Source organism: Ceratotherium simum, chromosome X, assembly GCF_057802395.1.
Source record: "Ceratotherium simum simum isolate JZ-2026a chromosome X, ASM5780239v1, whole genome shotgun sequence".
NCBI lineage: Eukaryota > Metazoa > Chordata > Mammalia > Perissodactyla > Rhinocerotidae > Ceratotherium > Ceratotherium simum.
In genome coordinates, this window is record NC_141940.1 from 68,165,053 (window position 1) to 68,186,870 (window position 21,818).

Genomic DNA, 21,818 nt, shown 5'->3' on the forward strand with positions numbered 1-21,818 from the left:
TTAAATTTTATTTTTTACTTTAGGGTATCAAGAACTATGAAGGGTCTGAGCTTTTACTTGACTTGCAAGCTAACAAGGTTGCCTGCCACAGTTTCATAGATGCTGGCAGAAGACATGACACTCCTGGGTCAGAGTTAAAGGACTTTATTACTCACAGCAACAACAGTATCCAAAGTATCAGCACTTTATTGCACTGGTTCCCCAAGCCCCACTTCCCATAGGATATTGCAAAGAGGGACAATGTGTTGCATTATGGGAGAGGAACTCCAAGCTTTGGGAACCCAAATCTTCTATAAAGGGTAGTAAGCATGTGTGCCCTTTGCTTTGGAGGGAGACTCTATCTCTATACTCTAAGGCTATACAAACATCCTTGAGAAGATCATCCAGAAGAGAGGGAGTCAGTGCCTCTGCTTGCAAGATTTGCAGAAACATGAGAAACCCATGGAGAATTGTCTCCCAACACAGGACTTCTCATAGACTTTAACATGCTGATATGTGTTATACCTTCCATTCCAGCAGTGGGCTGTAATATGCAGAATTTCCCCGATTATTGGACCAATTAATGGAGCATTTTGGCTAGATTCTGTGGAACATGCATTTGGAAATAGTGGCATATAGACTAAAGCCAAATTCCTTAGTCTTCCTCACTTCATGCACTCTTTACTCCAAACACATAACCACCTTTCCCATAATTATATTATGTCATACACTGTCTTATTTCCGGATTGTTGATTGTTTTCTGCAACATGAAATATCCTTTCTCCCTTGCTGCCTTTGTCTCCCCTCTCAAAATTATGCTTACCCTTTAAGCCTCATTTCAGATAACTCCCTTGAAGCCTTTTCACATCCTCCAGATGAAATGTGAGACATCCCTTTTCTTGTGTTGTTGTGCTACTTTCCTTATTTTTCTATTATACATTTATCCACATTCTATCTTATAGTAAAATTAGCTCTATAGTTGTTTGACAGCCCCTCTTAGAATATAGTTGCTTACTTAGGAGCAGAGCCAACATCCTGTAGCTATCAGTGCGAGCACATAATGGATGTTCAGTAAGTGTTAAACAAATGGCTTAATGTTCCCATTTTACAATACGTCATTGTGCTAGTCATATTCCAGTCTCACACAGCTCCATAAATCAAAATCAGTATATTTATAAAATATGCTACAACCTAAAAGGTTACTTCATTTAGGCTTTACTAAACCAAAGGAAATAATTTATAGAGTTTAAGAAATTGCTTTCTCATTCCCTACTATTCAAGCTGGGATTGTTTTGGAAATGAAAAATTATCATTCCATTTATTATAACAAGGTATGCATAAAGAATTTCTGTTAGTGATTTGTAAAAATACAAAACCAATTTTCTTCTACCTCAAATAGCTTTTAATATCAATGCCCATTTTAGAGCTATTTTTAGAGTTAGCAGTATAAGGATGGAAGTATGTCCATCTGCGGAAGAAATTCAAATCTTTCTCCAAATAACAGTGTCATGTGCCACAGTATACAAAAGCTAAGCATGGATGAAAATTGATACTACCAAAAATAGTACATCTTATTTTGGCTCATTAACGTCAAGGATTTTCAAAGCCTACAAGATTTTAAAAAAATTTTTAGTTGTGAGAAAGTATACATAACAGAAAATGTTCTGTCTTACCCATTCTTTTTTTTTTTTTTTTAAGATTTTATTTATTCATTTTTTCCCCCCAAAGCCCCAGTAGATAGTTGTATGTCATAGGTTCACATCCTTCTAGTTGCTGCACGTGGGACTCGGCCTCGCGTTGGACGGAGAAGTGGCGCCTTGGGGCTTGCCCGGGATCCGAACCCGGGCCGCCAGCATCAGAGCGCGCTCACTTAACCGCTAAGCCACGGAGCCGGCCCTGTCTTACCCATTCTTAAATGTACGGTTCAGTAGTGTTGAGTACATTCACAATGTTGTGCAACCAGTCTCCAGAACTCTTCATCTTATAAAACTGAAACTCTTTACATGTTAAATAACTTCCCATTCTCTCTTCCCCAGTCCCTGGCAACTACCATTCTACTTTCTGTCTCTATGAATTTTACTACCGTAGTTACCTCATATAAGTGGAATCATATAGTATTTGTCTTTTCGTGACTGACTTATTTCACTTAGCATAATGTCCTCAAAGTTCATCCATGTTGTAGCATGTGTCAGAATTACCTCCTTTTTAAGGCTGAATAATGTTGCATTGTATGCATATACCTCATTTCATTTATCCATTCATCTGTTGATGGACACTTGGGTTACTTCCACTTTTTGGCTATTGTGAATAATGCTGCTATTAACATAGGTGTACAAGTATCTCTTTGAGACTCTGCTTTCAGTTCTTTTAGATATATACCCATAAGTGGAATTCCTAGGTCACATGATAGTTCTATTTTTAATGATTTTTAGGAACCTCCATACTGTTTTTCATAGCAGCTACACCATTTTACATTCCCACCAACAGTGCCCAAGGGTTCCAGTTTCTCTACATCCTCACCAACACTTATTTTCTGTTCTGTTTTTTTATTTTTGTTTTTTAATAGTAGCCATCCTAATGGGTGTGAAGTGGTATCTCATTGTGGTTTTGATTTGTATTTCCCTAATGGTTAGTGATGTAGAGCATCTTTTCCTGTGCTTGTTCACCATTTGTATATCTTTTTTGAAGAAATGTCTATTCAAATCCTTTGCTCAGTTTTTGATCAGTTTGGTTTTTTTGTTGTTGACTTGTAGGAGTTCTTTATATATTCTGGATATTAACCCCTTATCAGATATATGATTTGCAGATATTTTCTCCCATTCCATATGTTGCATTTTCACTCTGTTGTGTCTTTAGCCTGCAAGATATTTTTAAAGAGCTGATTTTGTATAAAGATGTTATAGTAGTAATCATGGAAATACAAATTATAATAATGGTGATATACAATATTTACCCATAAGATCAACTTTTGGTAAGAATGTGAGGAAACAGATACTTTCCTACATTGATGGGTAGAAATATAAATTTGTATAACCACTTTGGAAGGCAAGTTGGCTGTATCCATTTTAATTTAAAATCTTTCTGCCCTATGACCTAACAATTCCATTTCTAGAGAAACACTCTCACATGTACACAGGGAGATATGTACATGGCTGTTCATTGCAACATTATTTTTAATTGGAAAAAGGAAAAAAAAACTAAAATTCCAACAATAGCATAATTACTTAGTAAACTATGAGAGTGAGGTTGATATATATGTACTGTCATGGATAGATCTCTCAAACCTAGTTGAAGAAAAAAAAGCAAATTGCAGAATGATACATTTAATATACCATTTGTGTTGAAATAAAGCAGACATAAAGCAATATTATATGTTTTCTGTTGTACACATGTATATGTGTATATGAATACACATGTATATGAATAAATTCATAAAGGTCTAGAAATGGTAACAGTGGCTGCCAGAATGGACTGGGATTGGTCCTTATAACCCTGTACTTTTTTTAAAAATTTCATAAGGGACATGGATTCATATAGTACCTGGTTTTTTTAGACATTTATTTTTTTTTAAATTCAAAGATGGTAAAACTAAACAAACATTGCAGAGTTTGGCCTAAAATTTGGGCAGCAGTGTGGTGGGGTGAACACTGTCCAGGGTCTGGTTCTCAGCTTTGCAGACTCAGGAACTGAATTTTAACAGTGTGGCCAGAATTTATCTAGCTCTGGAGTCTTTGTGCACACTCACCAAACCATAAAAATCCACGGACATTGGTAACCAAAAGGCTATTCCATTAATTCATTAATTCACCCTATTATACTGCCAAGAAGACCAAAATAGTCATATCCACTAATCAGTATACCCTCTCTCCTTATGGAAAAGTCTAAAAAATTACTGTTAGAAGGGTTTTATTTTGAGTATAAAATCAAAGCAAGGGAGCTGGATTATTTTATTTGCTGATGTCTTTAAGTTATAATTGTCTTATACAAGCCAATTTCCATTATAGGGTACCTGCTTAGGGAACCTGAATGCTTGCATCTATTGGTCAGCATCTTTTCCCTGGACTTAGTCAGACTTTCTGTTTTCCACGAGTACACTTATACCATGTCAAGAAAGATATAATGCAGATGAGTTGGTCATGATTTCTTTACCTTAGCAGTTCCATTGTTGTCTTCTTAAGCATACCATGGTCTCATGATAGAGAATACAGAAATGTGATGCTTATCAGTAAACATTCGTGAACCTTTTAGAATTGACTATTTCTGCATATGGCTACCATTTTGTATTGGTTTTCACTGCAATTTTAGAGCACTATCTTATCCTGATCTTGTTTCCTCCAAATTGAGATTGTACTCTATTTGGAGCATACCTCAGCTACATAAGGCAATTTTAGTTCTCATAAATGTGTTCTTTTTTGCAAAATCTCTGAACAGATTAAAATGTTTGCAGTATGGGAGATTTTCCATTCTAAAGGAGTAAAATGTAGGTTTCTTAGCTGAGAATTTATATTTGGTTGGTAAAGTATAATACTTAAGATCATAGGGAGCCTTGGGTTTGAATCCTGGCTCCAGCACTTACCACTTTACTTAGGCAAGTCACTTAACCTACCTAAACTTGGGCTTCCTCATATTTGTAAAATGCCTAAATTTCAAGATAATATTTGCTGTTAAGATTATTCTCTTGGTAACTTATATTTTCACGGACTACTTTTTATTCAGCTAAACATGAATTCAGCTCCAACTTTCATCAACTTTCCTGCAAAAGGGAAACCCAAACGGGGTGATACATATGAGTTGCAAGTGCGCGGTTTTTCAGCTGAGCAGATTGCCCGGTGGATTGCTGACAGAACCGATGTCAATGTAAGCTTCCCTACTTTGTAAAAAGTTACTTTGCCGTTATCCACTTTGAATCTTACTAGGAGGTCCTAATTGGTCTTGTCCCCACATCACTGAGGTGGTAATAGTTTGGCAGTCCCTTCATAAGTAGCATTTAACAGAATCATCCTGATGAAAGAGTGAAATTACAAAACATCCTCTATTACCTTATTGAATTCAGCATGGAAACCACTCTTTACCTTACCAAGTCCGTGAACTATCTAGTTTGTACTTGGCAAATACTTCTTAATCTAAAAGATGTTATGTTGTGGTTAAACAGAATATTGTAGCTATTCCATCCCATTTTAGGATACATTGTAGGCTATTTTGATTAGGTTGAAAAGAAAAAAGTATAATTTTTCCTAAAAGTAACCATACTAATTTTGATTGCTTTCATTTCAAATTATTTTGACCTATATGATTAATGAATAGATTTCATACTTTAAAATGTTTTTCTCTCCTTTCCATTAGATTAGAGTAATTAGACCCCCAAATTACGCTGGTCCCCTTATGTTGGGATTGCTTTTGGCTATTATCGGTGGACTGGTGTATCTTCGAAGAAGCAATATGGAATTTCTCTTTAATAAAACTGGATGGGCTTTTGCAGCTTTGGTGAGTGAATTTTAGAAGAAAAATTGAGTAAAACTTCTAATATTCTATTGTTAGGTAGCATTTTGTTTATTTCTTACCTGTGGGAAAGGATTTTCTATATCTTTATTTTATGCTTTAAAATCAGTTTGTTTCCTCTATTATCTCATTAGGATGGCCAGAGCTTGGAGGAACTGATTATACCCAGTTTTTATTCAACCTAGATGATAGACTGTTACCCCTATGATAATCTGCAATTCTTTTGAAAATAGTCTTCTAAAAGGCTTTTCAATATTCACTTTTGAAACTTGTGTCAGCTTCTTTATAATTTAATATAGTCTTTTCCTTTTGAAGTAAATATTATTGATTCTTGTGATCCTTGTGGTAAAATATAAGGCTTAATCAAGAAATCATTCTTCTGAAAAACTTTTCTTCATGTATTATTTGAGCAGACGTACTTTTCATATACCTAATCAAAGTGGGAACAGCTACAGCATGTTATATGAATATTTCATTATTTTTTGTTTCCTAGTGTTTTGTGCTTGCTATGACATCTGGTCAAATGTGGAACCATATAAGAGGACCACCATATGCTCATAAGAATCCTCACACGGGACATGTGGTAAGGGATGTCCAGGGTTTCTTTCCATTGTATACTATAAAGTTAACCTTAATGATTATTAGCTTTTGAGACCAGTGCCAGCATAGGAAGGAACTAGATTTAGTTTTGACTTTTCAATCTGTGTTAACGAGCTTCAGTCGCTGAAAAGACAGTACAGTGCTCTTTAAAGTGGGAAGTTCCTTATCCCATTTGGTGAGTCCTTTTGACTAAGCTGGCTAAGAATGAAAGTTAGCCTTCAGTTAAATAGAATAATTGATGAAGTACTTGAGCATCTGCTGTTTCTAGGCACTGTGCTAGGTATTATTAGATATAGGGATAAACAAAAACATAGTCCTTGTCTTCATGGAATTTACATTATTGTACCTCCTGGTCTTGCACACTGAAATACTAGTTTTCTCATATATTCTGTTGTTGAAAACATAGTATAAGTACAGGGAAAAGACAAATAAATAATAACAAAGAAATAGCTTTTATTTTAGCCAAACTTATTTACTAATGAATGCCACAGACCCAGTGATTTACATACATCAAGTGAATTAATAATTTCATAGGGTTTGAAAATAGCCCATTTTAGGATTAGGATACCAAAATTTACTGTATATTTAAAGATTTAATTTTGTCTTTTTTTTCCCCTAGAATTATATCCATGGAAGCAGCCAAGCCCAGTTTGTAGCTGAAACACACATTGTTCTTCTGTTTAGTATCCTATTTGTAATAAGTCCTTGGTGCTGCATTTTGTCTATTTTTCTCACATTCTAGTATTCTCTCTACAGCATTTGGTTGAGGCTGCTTTCTTATTAATGCAAGTTGTAATATCTTTGGAATCATATTACTGTGTCATCCATCTTAGCCCAATCAGCTAAAGACCACCAGGGACAAACCTGCAGTCTGATAAAGCCGGGTTTAATGGATTGTTGCTACAAGCGAGACTGCACATCAGAGGAACCATGGGACATCTTACCCAAGGAAAGAGAGTTATAAGATTTGGGGGAAGGGTGGAGCTTAGGTGAAATGTGCATGAAGCAATGTTTTGATAAGCTCAAAGCAAAACCAGGCTAAGTGTAAAGGGGTCAGCATCAGGTCTGGACTGTGAAGTGGACCCAGGGTTCTGTTTCTGGTAACTACAAAGTTCAGATAAATGTGGGATTTTGTCCTCAGAAACTCCTTACCTGAAGTTCTGTACTTTGGTTGTAAATTGAAGCTACTTAGAAATTGGACTTGTAAACTGGGTGACTTAGATCCTCCAGGCAAGAATGGAATGTTTCCTTCTTACTGGTATAATTTGAATCGGTCTATGATTTTAGAGAACAGCGTTCCTCATTGAGTAAGAAAACGGTAGTTACTCAAAGACAGGGGTTATTTTGACGTTTTACAGCCCAGCATGTCCTAGGGAGAAATATTATTTCCTGTGAACTTTGTAGCTGATTTATATGTGTGTTGTCCAATCCTCTTGAATGGCAGGGCAGATTTTTACTTTTTCAGTCTCAGCTAATTTTTACTTTCTCACATCTGAAAATTCATGCCTCTGTAAGCTGCAAGGATAGGTAACAGTGACATCAGATAGGTAAGAGTCTAAATTTCGTAGTATTACTGAACAGTTTACCCACCTGAATACATGAGCAGTGACTCTGTAGAACCAATCAACAAGGTGAACAAATGTAGTGTTCCTAGAGTTGTGCTTCTCAGCCAAGGGGTCCTGACATTGACATACTGGAATCAGTTGTAGCCCAGCCTGTTAGAGAATCTGCCTAGTGACTTGATGGTAAAGTCATTGACCCTACCTTCTTATTTCGCCATCTAGGTGACTTAGAGGTCACCTAGTTCAACCCTTATTCTATTGAAAATGGGTTGTGCTAGCTAAGAACTTTGACGGTGATTACAGTCAATATGAGTAATTGAATCCATTGAAAATAAGAAATTTTTTTTTTCTGATTGTAAAAGCAATACAGGTTAATTAAAGAAAATTTAGAAAATACAAATAAGTACAAAGAAAAAAATCAAAACTCCTGGAAATACCACCGTTAGTGAATGTTTGTGTCTATCTTTCCCTGTTTTCTTTTACTATGTCAGTGATTTCATAGAGATATTTTAAGAGAAACATTCTGGAAAAGATCAGGCTTTTGGTTTTAATCGAAGGACATTTGGAAAAATGATATTTTCTCAAAACAATGTTCTTAAATAATGTGAAAAATTTATTGCTTACAATCTGGCTCAGAGCCAGGAGAGTTAATCTATTCAGCCATGGAATGGTAGGCTTAAAAGGTTAATCCAATAATGAGTACCGAGTCCCTATGATAAGAAAGAAGATTGAAAGAAAAATATTACCTAAACCTTATGTTCTTTTCAAATCTTAAAATTTATTTTTTTATTCAATTTATTTAAACTAAAAAAAAACAAAAACAGAAACAGTTCACCTGTTTCTCCCATCCCCCACCTCTGGCAACCACCAATCTGTTCTCTGTGTCTATGAGCTTGATTTTTATATATATAATCAGTATATTTTAGATTCCACATATAAGAAAGATCATATGGTATTTGTCTTTCTTTGACTTATTTCAAAATCTAAGTTGAAAATGTTCATTTAGGGGCGTTGTGGTTAAGTTTCCGTGGTCCGCTTCGGCAGCCCAGGGTTCAGGGGTTTGGATCCCCGGTGCAGACCTATGCACTGCTTATCAAGCCATGCTATGGCAGGCGTCCCACATAAAATAGAGGGAGGTGGGCACAGATGTTAGCTCGGGGCCAATCTTCCTAAGCAAAAAGAGGAGGATTGGCAACAGGTGTTAGCTCAGGGCTAATCTTCCTCACCAAAAAAAAAAAAAAATGTTTGTGTATGGTTTGGTGGATTAACACATTATACCTTGGAAAAATTTTCAGTATCTGGAAATGGTCTCAATTAATTGTACTTTGAATTACAACAGTGGAGCAAAAGGGCAGTTAAAATTGTAAAATATTAATTAATTGGTTTGTGTTTTGTTGGTCTTTTAGCTTCATCCTAAATTTTTAAATATAATTATAAAAGAAGTTTAAGAAATTGGAATTTTCTTACTTTTTTCTTCTGCCTAAAGAATAGACATTCACTTAAGGTTTCACATATATTTGAATAGATTATGAGCCTGTTAGAATATAGAATTTCTTGTAAATTTGGTTAATAGGATACAAAATGGGGATTTTTTTTCAGGGTGATACCTTTTTCCTTCTTTTGTTTTTGCTATTTTGGTAGTGGTTGGGAAGGTTCAGGTAATATTTTCTGAGCGATTATTTTGCTAAGTGCTGTGAATGCATGATTTGTCTAAGGAGCTTATAGTATTGGGACAAACAGACATTTGTGCAGATTACAAGATAGTGCCTTCAGGACGTGTACTAGGTATGATGGTGAGATAGTGAATAAGGCTATTTAACTTTGTTAGAGATTGGGAACTTTATGGAAGGCTTAAAACCCCTTTATTTTTTTTAGTGGACACAAAGCCTAAAGACTCAAAACTCAAAAGTTACCACGTTGATAAGAATTAATAGAATGAGGGACGGCCCTGTGGCTTAGTGGTTAAATGCGCGCGCTCCGCTACTGGCGGCCCAGGTGTATATCCTGGGCGCGCACCGATGCACCGCTTCTCCGGCGATGCTGAGGCCGCCGTCCCACATACAGCAACTAGAAGGATGTGCAACTGTGACATACAACTATCTACTGGAGCTATGGGGAAAAAAAAAAAGGAGGAGGATTGGCAATAGATGTTAGCTCAGAGCCGGTCTTCCTCACCAAAAAAAAAAAAAAAAGGATTAGCACGGATGTTAGCTCAGGGCTGATCTTCCTCACACACACACAAAAAAAGAATTAATAGAATGAGACTACTACTAAGTCATAGTTATGATTTTGGAAAATATCCACATATTTATTATTACTTTAATATTGTACAGTTTACTACATGATTAATAAAGCAAACTATATAATGAATTGCCTGATCTATGAAGCAACTTTTAAAATTATATTTTATACTTTTTATTTGAAGTATTGTATTCATACAGAAAAGGTCACAATAAGTGTACAGTTTGATGAATTTTCACAAAATGAACACAACTGTGTAACTGGCACCCAGATATAGTAATAAAACTTTACTCACATCCCAGAGCATCCCCCACCTCGTCACCTGTCCTGATTGCTACCTTCCTTGCCCAAAGGTAACTACTATCCTAACTGCTAACACCATAGATTAGTTTTACCTATTTTTTAACTTTACGTAAATGGAATCACACATTAAATATATTTGAATTTAAAAAATAAAGTAGCAGTATGGAAAAATTTCACCCGTAATCTAAAACCCTAATATGAAAATATATGTTTATTTTTGCATATTCTCTTGCATTCTTTGCCCATATGTATTTTCTTGAGGGAGAGAAGTTCCTTTTCGTGTAGTTACACATATACTTTGCATGCCATTTGATTTCTTAATGTATTGTAAGCATTTTCTGTATCCTTGTATGGCCTTCATAGTTACAAAAGTGCATGAGAATTACAGAGAAAGAAGAAAATATAGGCAAGGAAAAGGAAAAATAGTCATCATTCTTAATGGATATATCATAAATCCATTATTCTCCTATTGTTGAACATTACGAAGAATGTTTTCTTGGATATAAAAATAATTTGGCATATCTCCAAATTCCCACAAGTAAGATTTGAAACAAAGTATATGAATCTGCCTATTGCTCTTGATGTTTTGTTCAAATTGTTTTCCAAAAGGGTTTTGCTACAAAAAGGGGAGTAAGGTTTGCTGCCAGAAATGTGTATGTGCACTGATATCCCTGGCCAGTGCTGACCATCATTATGTATTCTCATTTTTTTAAACTGCTAATTCAATAGGGAAAGATATTGTAGGTAATTGTTTAAATCTACCTTGGACAATAATAATCAAAGTAATTTAAACATTTTCCCACAGTTTTGTAATTATGCTTCCTTTCATGCAAATGTCTTTGTCATATATAATGTTCTTTAATTCCACTAGCCCTGAGCTAACATCCGTTGACAATCTTCCTTTTTTTGCCTGAGGAAGATTGTCCCTGAGATAACATCTTGTGCCAGTCTTCCTCTATTTTTTGTGTGTGTGTGAGGAAGATCAGCCCTGAGCTAACATCCATGCCGATCCTCCTCTTTTTGCTGAGGAATACCGGCTCTGAGCTAACATCTATTGCCAATCCTCCTCCTTTTTTTTCCCCCCAAAGCCCCAGTAGATAGTTGTATGTCATAGCTGCACATCCTTCTAGTTGCTGTATGTGGGACATGGCCTCAGCATGGCTGGAGCAGCGGTGCGTCGGTGCGCACCTGGGATCCGAACCCGGGCCGCCAGTAGCGGGGCATGTGCACTTAACCGCTAAGCCACGAGGGCCGGCCCCTTCCTCTATTTTTTGTATGTGGGATGCTGCCACACTGTGGCTTGATGAACGAGATGTAAGTCCGTGCCCGGGATCCAAACCCACAAACCCTGGGCCGCCGAAGCAGAGCGCGCGAACTTAACAACTATGCCACCGGGCCAGCCCCTCCACTAGTTCTTTTGATAACCTAGCTCTTGTTTGTTATGGACTACCGTCTCCTCTATTTTCTATTCAGTTTTCCCAGAGTAACATTTAATCATGATTATGCAATTATTTATATTTATTTCATTGTTTATATCCCCCACTAGAGTGTAAATTTGTCCAAGGAGGAGTCTATATTCTGTCCAACTTTGTAACTCTGAGAACTAGCAGTGCCTGCCACATAGTAGGCAGTGTTAGTAAAAGTTTAAAGAATTAATAAATGAAATGAAGCAATGCATATGGAAGTGCATCAAAGCTCTTGATAGCTGAGAACAGCACACAAAGACCTTCGTGGTATGTTGTGAGATGGAAAGCTCATTCAAAGAAAAAGCATATAGACCATGATACAAAAACCATCCCAAAAACAAAAGTCGCAACCATCAGTCAGAGTACTGTATAACCAAAACCTATAGAAATGATCAATTTTTACACGTACTTGGATATAAAGAACTTCAGTAAGAAAAAAATAATCACAGGAGAAGAAGACTTGGCTAAGCAACTAAAAACATGATGAATAGGCATCATCCCTAACAAGAGGCTATTGAAGAGAGAGTGCAAGATGGTAATGAAGGGATGAATAGACAAATTATAGAGCCAATTATAAAGTTAGGCCTTATCTGAACACCTATTTTTCCCTTTCTGCTTAATTATACCCACATGCGGTAGCATACAATGTGCATGTGTATGCATAATTAATTTGGACATTTTTAACTGCTGTTTGTATTCACCAAACTGCACAGTGAATCTCTCTTTTCTGCTAGAACACATTGTAATTTACTTTAAAATTTGATTTTGCTTATTTTAGCATTCAGCCATGCCATGTGTTACCTATTTGCGTGAGTAGTCTATTTTGTATTTATGTAGCTTCTATATTAAGTTGAATAAAAGTGAGGTCATGGCATGTGTGATTTTTTTATTAGAATAGGGCAAAATTAGGTAGGTTAGTAGTAATTCATGCTTTAAAGGTTAATTGTTGAAATTCTAGAGAATTTATGGGAAGTTATTTTTCAAATAAAAATTAGTTACTATTCTCTCTAAATGGTGCACATTTCAAGTGTGTTCTTGTTTGGAGGGTGGTTGAAATATTATTCAGAATGGCCATTTAATATTTTATAATGTGTATGAGGTTGGAGCAATAGTTGGAAGAATGTCTAGGAAGGTTATTTCAAAGTACAATTTCAGGGAGACTCATATTTTGTCTATAAATTATAGTGGGACATTTGTTTAAAATATCAATTTTTATTTATGCAAATGAAGTAATTTTCCAACCTTAATATTTTTATTATATCTTCATAGTAAATGATTGTCATGCTGTATAAACACAAGATTACTTATTTTAGTTACAATTTTTTTGTGATTAAGAATTGAAGGTTTATATATTTATTCATTCTAATTTTCTTCATAAGAGACTAGGAATATTAAAGTGGTATGTCTTTTGTGTCTGTGTAAATTTCTCCTTAAACAATTTTTCTAAGACGGTGGGGTTACCTTAGGGATGGTGCTTTTATGTGAAGCTGCTACATCTGACATGGATATTGGAAAGCGAAAAAGTAAGTCATATCATATGCCAAAATCTAACAATTCTGCCTTTGATACAGAAAAAAGAATGTCCTCTTAATCACTTCCCGCCTTAGTTATAAGTATGTTATTTTACTTCTTTACTATTACAAAAGTAATATATGCTCATTGTAGAAAATGTGGGGGAAAATAGGAGTATGAAACAGTTGGGAGGAAAGTTACCTGTTATTCCACCATTGAAAAACTAATAATTTTAACATTGTAGTAGTTCCTTCCATTTGTAAAAACATCTTTAAAATTGTATATATAAAATTTTGAATCTTGTACCTCCCTTTTGAACTGGAGTTAAATAATTCACTAATAAATATTTTCCTATAAATAATTTTAAATTTAAACTCTATATACTGTAATTTACTTAACCGTTCTGATTTTGTTAAATGCTTAGTTTTTTCCTAACTTTCATTATAATAAATACATCTTTAAATACATAATAAATAAATCTTTAGTGACTACCATGGTGTATTAAGCTTTATCCTCATTTCATAGTAATTCCTTAAGGTAGATTCCCAGAAGTAAAATGACTGTGTGGTCCTGTACATGAGTATTTTCAATTCTTTTGATGTTTTAAACTGATGATGGCAAAATCTTTCCCCAAATGTTATAATAATTTAGATTCCTACTAGTGGTATTTAAGAATGCTTGTTTCACTGTAATTTTATCAGTATTAGGTAACTTCATTAAAAATATGTGTGTGTGTATTTGCTAACCAGATGAGGGGGAAATATTATATTATTTTGTACTTCTTTGTTTACTAGTGAAGTTGAATATTTTCCTAAATGTTTATTAGCTCTTTGTGTTTTCCCTTCTGTAAAATGTCTTTTTGTCTTTTACCATTTATCTATTAGAGTCTTAGTCCTTTTCCTGTTGGTTTACATGGACATTTTATATATTAGAATAGTCACACATTGGTATTTGTTGCAAAGAATTGCTAACAATGTAATCTTATTTCACTTACATGAAATCAGTTTAAGTCAGAGTTTTCCTTTTATGGTTAAAAAGTTAAATGTCATCAAAACTAACCTATCTAAATAAAGTCTATTTACTTTTTCTTCTAGAAAAACAGATGACATTGGATTTCAAATTTGGGAGATACTTACTTTGCTAAATTGAAATGAATTTTCACATATTAGAAAAACAGAACTTAATATATCAATTTTTTACTCAGACAATATACATCCTTTCATTACCTGACTTTTAAAAAATTTCCTATTTCAGTATTCATTATTAGGAAAAGGCCATCTGAGTACTACACTGCTGGCCTGAATTTAAATTGTAAAAAATTTGGCCACATATATTAAAATAATCACAATTTGATCTACTTCTAAGATTCTAACCTAATGAAATAATCACTAGTAATAAGCATTTCTTGAGCACTTATTATGTACCAGGAACTGCCCTAAGCACTTTTAGGTATATTATGTCAAAAAGGTAGAATACAAACATATATACAGAGTGATACTGTGTGTATACATGTATGTGTGCATCTGATTAGAAAAAAAAGACTTTTCTACAATGAGCGTATGTTAATACTCAGAAAAAATGTTTAACATTTACATTTTAGCCCCAATCATATTGTGTGAAAATTTTAAAAGGAAAAAGAATTGTTCTCTAACAAAACTAAAAGTTGGTTTTAGTATTGGCCAATAAGTATGTTTCCCTAGAGCTTCCATTGCTGTTAGCACACGTGATTTCCCACATCCCTACCTCTATGCTTCTTAGCCAGTCTTAGTCCAAGGACTCAGAAAGCCTCAAGTTATGGGAATCATACTTGAGCATTGTGGGGTCAGTATCTGGAGTTAAGGTCGTTAACTGCCATGCTAAACCAAAGCATATGAGGTTAATGGAGAGAGCTGTGAATTTAGGGCTGGGAATCAGGGTTTTTTTCCTCTCATTATTGAAATGAGGAATCTATGCTGAATGAGTTCCTCATACAGGCAGTGTCATTGCCTGTGCATGAATAAAATACTTTCAAGTGAGGATGTCACAAGGATGTTATCAATGTCTTTAAGTCAATATTTATCAATAATACAATAAGGCCACTTTTAAGGATTTAAAAGAAGTTTAATAAGTGATTTTATTGGCAGTAGTAAAACTGTTTCTAACACTAAATTCTTGACTGTGATGGCTTTAAAGGAATTCATTCCTTCATACAATTAAATTGCACAAGTATATAAATGGAGCTACTCTACTATAATGTAATGGAGCAAATTAAAGGGGAAGGCAGACTCTTGAAGATATAAGAATGGGAATGAAAATTGTTGGAAAGTTGAGGTTTACCGGTAAATTATAGCCCTTGCTTTTCACTCTTGGAAGTGCATATTAAAATTTATGCCCTGGTTCTTTATTATGCTTAACATGCTGATTTTACTCTCCTTTTTTCCTGCAGTAATGTGTGTGGCTGGTATTGGACTTGTTGTATTATTCTTCAGTTGGATGCTCTCTATTTTCAGATCTAAATATCATGGATATCCATATAGGTATGATTATTTTTCATTTATATAGTGATTATCTATACTTACAATAATTAGAGTTGATGTTGCTTTATAATATTTTCTTTATTTTTTTTGCTTTACCTCCAGACTATTCTAACCTCTAAAGCAAAGAGATAGGCTTTAATTTAGATATGTTGCACATAAAAATTTAAGATAATTGTGATATAATGGACAATAGTATATGAATTCTCAGGAACATCTTTCAGGATTATTCTGACATCATCTGATTTAATCTAGAAATCTATAAAACACATAATGATTAGAACATTTTGTATCATATCTACTCAGTTTCTTGTCTGCGTACTCTGCTTCCTCTTGAGGTGGAAATTATTGAAAACAAATTTTTTTAAACTTCTCACCTCTACTTTTCAAGGCTCTTTGGATGGCATAAACAGAACATTTGATTAGAATCCAGTTTGTAGAAAGTATAAGAAAGAATGTTTAAGAACGTCTAATCAGCTTGAAGTGTTCATAAAGATCTCTGAGGCTCAGGGAGGAAGTTCCTCTCCTGGTTATAAGTTCTTGATTTTTTTTTTTTTTGTGAGGAAGATCAGCCCTGAGCTAACATCCGTGCTAATCCTCCTCTTTTCGCTGAGGAAGACCGGCTCTGAGCTAACATCTATTGCCAATCTTCCTCCTTTTTTCCCCAAAACCCCAGTGGATAGTTGTATGATATAGTTGCACATCTTTCTAGTTGCTGTATGTGGGACGCGGCCTCAGCATGGCCGGAGCAGCAGTGCGGCGGTGTGCGCCGGGGATCCAAACCAGGGCCGCCAGTAGCGGAGCGCGTGCACTTAATCGCTAAGCCACGGGGCCGGCCATAAGTTCTTGATTTTACTCTGCTTAATAGCCAAGAGGAATGTACCTACATAATGGGGGATGTTGTGAGTTAGTTTTATAATCTGAGTGCTGCCAGTTACTATAATTCCTGTTCTTTTAATACAACATTGTCCTGTTGTATAAAGGATATGAACACTAAAGGTAAAGTATATCAAGTGATATTTTTGAGACACAAATTCATTCCTCATATTGTTATTTATTTTTTTTTTGCTGAGGAAGATTGGCCCTGGGCTAACATCCTTGCCCATCTTCCTCTATTTTGTATATGGTACGCTGCCACAGCATGGCTTGACAAGCGGTGCGTAGGTCTGCGCCTGGGGTCCGAACCTGCGAACCCGGGCTGCCAGAAGCAGAGCATGCCAACTTAACCACTATGCCACCAGGCCGGCCCCCCTTCATATTATTTTCTTTTTTTTTTTAGATTTTTCTTTTTTTATTGTGAGGAAGATCAGCCCTGAGCTAACATCGATGCCAATCCTCCTCATTTTGCTGAGGAAGACTGGCCTGGGCTAACATCTGTGCCCATCTTCCTCCACTTTATATGGGACGCCACCACAGCATGGCTTGACAAGCGGTGCCTCGGTGCGCGCCCGGGATCCAAACCCGGGCCGCCAGCAGTGGAGCACAAGCACTTAACCGCTATGCCATGGGGCTGGACCCCCCCTTCATATTATTTTTAACACAAGTTTTTTGTAGATAATTTTGAAAAACTTCTGAGTCAATTCGTTGTATTGTGACATTCCTGCATGCCTTTTGATCAATGAACAACATAAATTAATCTTCTTTTGCACTTTTGTCTTGCAAACTTAAGGCCAAAACCTATTACAACTTTGATTCTTGACTTATAATCTTCCAACTTTATACTTTTATTCTGTGTATGTATATTTTAAAATAATTTCTCCTCTATAGAATACTAACTGGGATGCAAGAGTAATCTTGCTGGGACTTCTGTTACTTATTTGATCACCATGGTTGCTCCAACTATTAATTGATATCTCTCTTCAGGAGATATTTTAACTTGAGGTTATGTCTCTTTCCTTTTCTCCTAAGACTACCTCAGTATCTCAGTGTTTCTACTTTTTGTTATTGATACTCAAAGTTTATTATACATGCACTCAAACACTCTTTGATCTGTTAAAATCAAGATATTTATTAGCAGTAAATCCTACTTTTCTTTCAGAGACTAATAGATGGGTATATTTTTTTTCAGCTTTCTGATGAGTTAAAAAGGACCCCAGAGATATGTAGACACTGGAGGAATGGAAATTGGAAAATGAAAATGTGTGTGTGTTTGAAAAGAAGAATGCAATTTGTGTATTTTGTATTACCTCTTTTTTTCGAGTGATTTAAATAGTTAATCCTTTAACCAAAGAAGATGTGTAGTGCCTTAACAAGCAATTTCCTGTCAAAATCATGAAGTGTTTGGATACGATTCTCCTTTTAATCTTCCCTTCCCAGTGAATTTTATGGAACATTTATTTTAGTAGAATCAAGTATATTATAACAATTTTAAAACTACTTCATTTTAATTAGAACAAAGTTCAAAACTGCTTAGTTAACTTTTGGCCATCTGACTTTATATTATTATCTTCAGAGTACACATCTAGCCTTTAGAAAAAAAGACTAGCCAGTCATCCTCTTCCTTCATCTTTCCTACTGAAATATAGTGCTATCTATGCTTCTTGGTGGCTGTAGACATTAAAAAGTATCTCTAAATACAGGAATATGATTTCTGCATGAGTGTGGTGTTAACTATGTTGTATTTGGAAAGATTTTGGGTTCATTCTGTCTCCCTAGTTTTCTTTTATTTAAGATGGGCCCCTATCTAATAAAAATGTAGCTTAATTCTAAAATCAGTATAACTTGAAAATTATCTAAAATGTTTCTGCAAATTAGAGATTGTCATTATTTCATTTGTACCTAAGGAAAAAAAAATAAGCTCATCTGGTTAAGTTGATTTCTGTATTACAGTTACAACATATTTTATTAACCCTTGTGTTTAGGAAAAGTACTCCCCTAGATTGGGAAAAGAAAATCATGCAATATTGAGTTGTTGCGTGTGAATAGAATGTAAATGTTTCTTGAAAGCTGTTCTGTTTTTGCTATTGTTTTAGCCTTCATTCTCTCACTTTAAGTGGAGAAACAAAGTCAACATTTGAAGAGGTTTTGTTTGAGTTTTGTCCTTTTTTCTGTCAGTGGAAATAACCATATGTGCTAACCAAATTTCTGTGAAGATGGCAAGTTGAGAGTTATCGTTAGATCCAGCTATAACTGTAACCTCCCCCCTAGTTATGAAGAGTATCCTGAAATGCCACTATTATGGAAATATGAGAATTATGATTGTGGAAAAAATTTTAAAGAAATCTTAGAAATATTACATTAAAATAATACTGTGACTGCCTGCTACTATTTACCATCTTAATAACTCTCCCATGTGGTCTAGAAGTCGTATATAATAGAGGTTTGAAGAGATGGATATAATTGCCTAAGAAGAAATGTTTTATGTGGGTTTTTTGTTTTTGTTTTTTGTTAGTAGATTTGGTGGGTGGGGGATATAGTTGACCTCTTACTCTTTAGTGGAGTTAATTTTTGTTAATTAGCCCCATGTAAATCGTGTGATTCTGGATTCCTTATCTGCTGTTCTTGTACTTACTTGTCTCAGGCCAAATAAGTTTATGCTTTGATTCTTATGAGACTTGTATGAAGATGCCCTAATTTGTACAGACTGACAAAGGGAATACTACTGCCATGTAATCTGTATAGCTCCAGATAATTTTCCATGAGCATTGAAAGAATGACAGTTTTTTTTGTCTTTGTTTTGTCTCCCTTAAGAGCACATTCTTCTTCTGTAAGGAGAAAAATTACATTCTGGCTAAAATTTGTAGAAAGCAGATTTACTACACTTAGAATAGTGTTGCTTCTCTGGAAATTTTGAAATTAGCTTTCATCTGAAGTGCCTTAAGTAGATTCTTAATTTTCTAGTAATGGTTTAAATATTATTTGTTATGCATTTTTAAAACACCATTCAAAATGATACATTGTAGTGGCAAGGATAACCAAATGTCTGGCTGTTTGCTTTTTGACCATATCAATAAACTTTTACAATCTAAATTCTGAGTTTTTAATTAACATCTCATGGGTGAATTTAAAACACTAAACTAGAGGGCCAGCCCCATGGCTTGGCAGTTGGGTGCGTGAGCTCTGCTGCTGGCGGCCCGGGTTCGGATCCTGGGCGCGCACCGACGCACCACTTCTCCGGTCATGCTGAGGCCGCGTCCCACATGCAGCAGCTAGAAGGATGTGCAGCTGTGGCATGCACTATCTGCTGGGGCTTTGGGGGAAGAAATAAATAAAATTATTAAAAAAAATAAAACGTTTAAAAAGAATAAAACACTAAACTAGAATTGTAATATTAGGATATTAATTTTGAAATTGTAATTAAATTTCTTATTGTCCTAGCAACAGTGAATTTGATAGACCAATTTCCTTAATTATTTCTACATTGAGATACATTCTTCCATACGTTATCCTTCACTAATGTTGTCACCCATTAGATTAGTCAAAACAGCCAAGATAAGTCAATGAATGGCTGTCTTCAATGGTTGATCCAGCGTTTGTCCCAGTCAGTGAACACTGTAACTAAGTATAATAATGTGCATTGAAATATTTTTTAGAAAGGATACACTTGGAACCAATATGTTAATATCAGAGTTGATTTAAATGGGTTCTGCCCAATTATGAGCAAGGATGAGATCAACAACTGTAATAGTGTGCTAATAAAAGTCAAAGTCAAAGGGACCTTAGGTACCATTTAATCAGCCCCTTCATTTTGACTGCTAAAGAAAACTTGCCCGAAAGAGGTGAAGCAATTTACTGAAGGTTATTTCAAGGAAATACCTACAGATTTCCCACTTTGCTGCAAATTCCGTATGGTTGAGGTTCACTTGGAGAGTCAAATTACTCCCTGGAGACATGAAAACCATAGTTAGTCTGCCTTGGTTGCTTCCTGACATCTAGATTGCTAGGAGAGGGGCCCACCTGGTGACACAGTGGTTAAGTTCGCATGCTCCACTTAGGCGGCCTGGGGTTTGTGAGTTCGTGGGTTCAGATCCCAGGCATGGACCTACACACCACTCGTTAAGCTATCCTGTGGCGGCATCCCATATACGAAGTAGAGGAAGACTGGCACAGATGTTAGCTCAGGGACCATCTTCTTCAAGCAGAAAGAGGAAGATTGGCAACAGATGTTAGCTCAGGGCCAATATTCCTCACCAAAAAATAAACAAATAAATAGATTGCTGGGAGAAGGATCCTACTGAGAGAGGCGTTTCTCCAGAGGGGCTGATGCAGGCTTTAGAAGAAGGGAGGAGTTTCAATTGACTCCCTTTAATCTGTGAAAATAGAATTTAGGTGGGGATACAGGCTTTTTTTTTTAATGCATTCTTTATTTATTTTGTGTGTGTGTGTGTGAGAAAGATCAGCCCTGAGCTAACATCTGATGCCAAGCCTCCTCTTTTTGCCGAGGAAGATTGGCCCTGGGCTAACACCCGTGGCCATCTTCCTCTACTTTATATGGGACGCCGCCACAGCATGGCTTGACAAGCGGTGCGTTGGTGCACACCCGAGATCGGCACCTGCAAACCCCGGGCAGCTGCAGCAGAGTGCATGCACTTAACTGCTTGTGCCACCAGGCCAGCCCCCAGACAGGCTTTTATTCAGAAGGAAGGCAGGAACAATAGAACTTTGTGTCTGTACTACCCTTTCACTCTCAACTTTTCCTGGGTGTAATTAGGGGAAAAGTTACCAATGACTGTCAATCATAAGGTAAATGCAAATCAAAATCACAATGAGATACCATCTCACACCCATTAGGATGGCTACAATCAAAGAAACAGAAAATAAGTGTTGGCAAGGATATAGAGAAATTGGAACCCTTGTGCACTGCTGGGTAGTGGGAATGTAAAATGGTGCAGCTGCTATGGAAAATAGTATGTCAGTTCCTCAAAAAATTAAAGATAGAATTACTGTATGATCCAGCAAGTCTTCTGGGTACATATCCAAAAGCATCGTAAACAGAATCTCAAAGAGATATTTGTACACCTACGTTCATAACAGCATTATTCACAATAGCCAAAAAGTAGAAGCAACCCAAGTGTTCATCGACAGGTGAATGGACAAAGAAAATGTGGTATATACATACAGTGGAATATTATTCAGCCTTAACAAGGAAAGAAATTCTGACACATACTATAACATGGATAAACCTTGAGGACATTATGTCAAAT

At 35.7% G+C, this 21,818-nt stretch overlaps 1 protein-coding gene across 2 annotated transcripts in view; it reads left to right on the forward strand.

The window, feature by feature from the left end:
* MAGT1 (magnesium transporter 1) overlaps positions 1-19,644 on the forward strand; it is a 43,742-nt gene extending 24,098 nt beyond the window's left edge. For both annotated transcript variants that reach the window (XM_014796502.2, XM_087426813.1), the window contains 7 exons: positions 4,696-4,836; positions 5,323-5,463; positions 5,972-6,061; positions 6,698-6,761; positions 13,099-13,173; positions 15,588-15,678; positions 17,744-19,644. In XM_014796502.2, the coding sequence (XP_014651988.1) occupies positions 4,696-4,836; positions 5,323-5,463; positions 5,972-6,061; positions 6,698-6,761; positions 13,099-13,173; positions 15,588-15,678; positions 17,744-17,759 (618 nt within the window). In that variant the 3' untranslated portion in view covers positions 17,760-19,644. The remainder of the gene's footprint in view (positions 1-4,695; positions 4,837-5,322; positions 5,464-5,971; positions 6,062-6,697; positions 6,762-13,098; positions 13,174-15,587; positions 15,679-17,743) is intronic.
* The last annotated feature ends 2,174 nt before the right edge of the window (positions 19,645-21,818 follow it).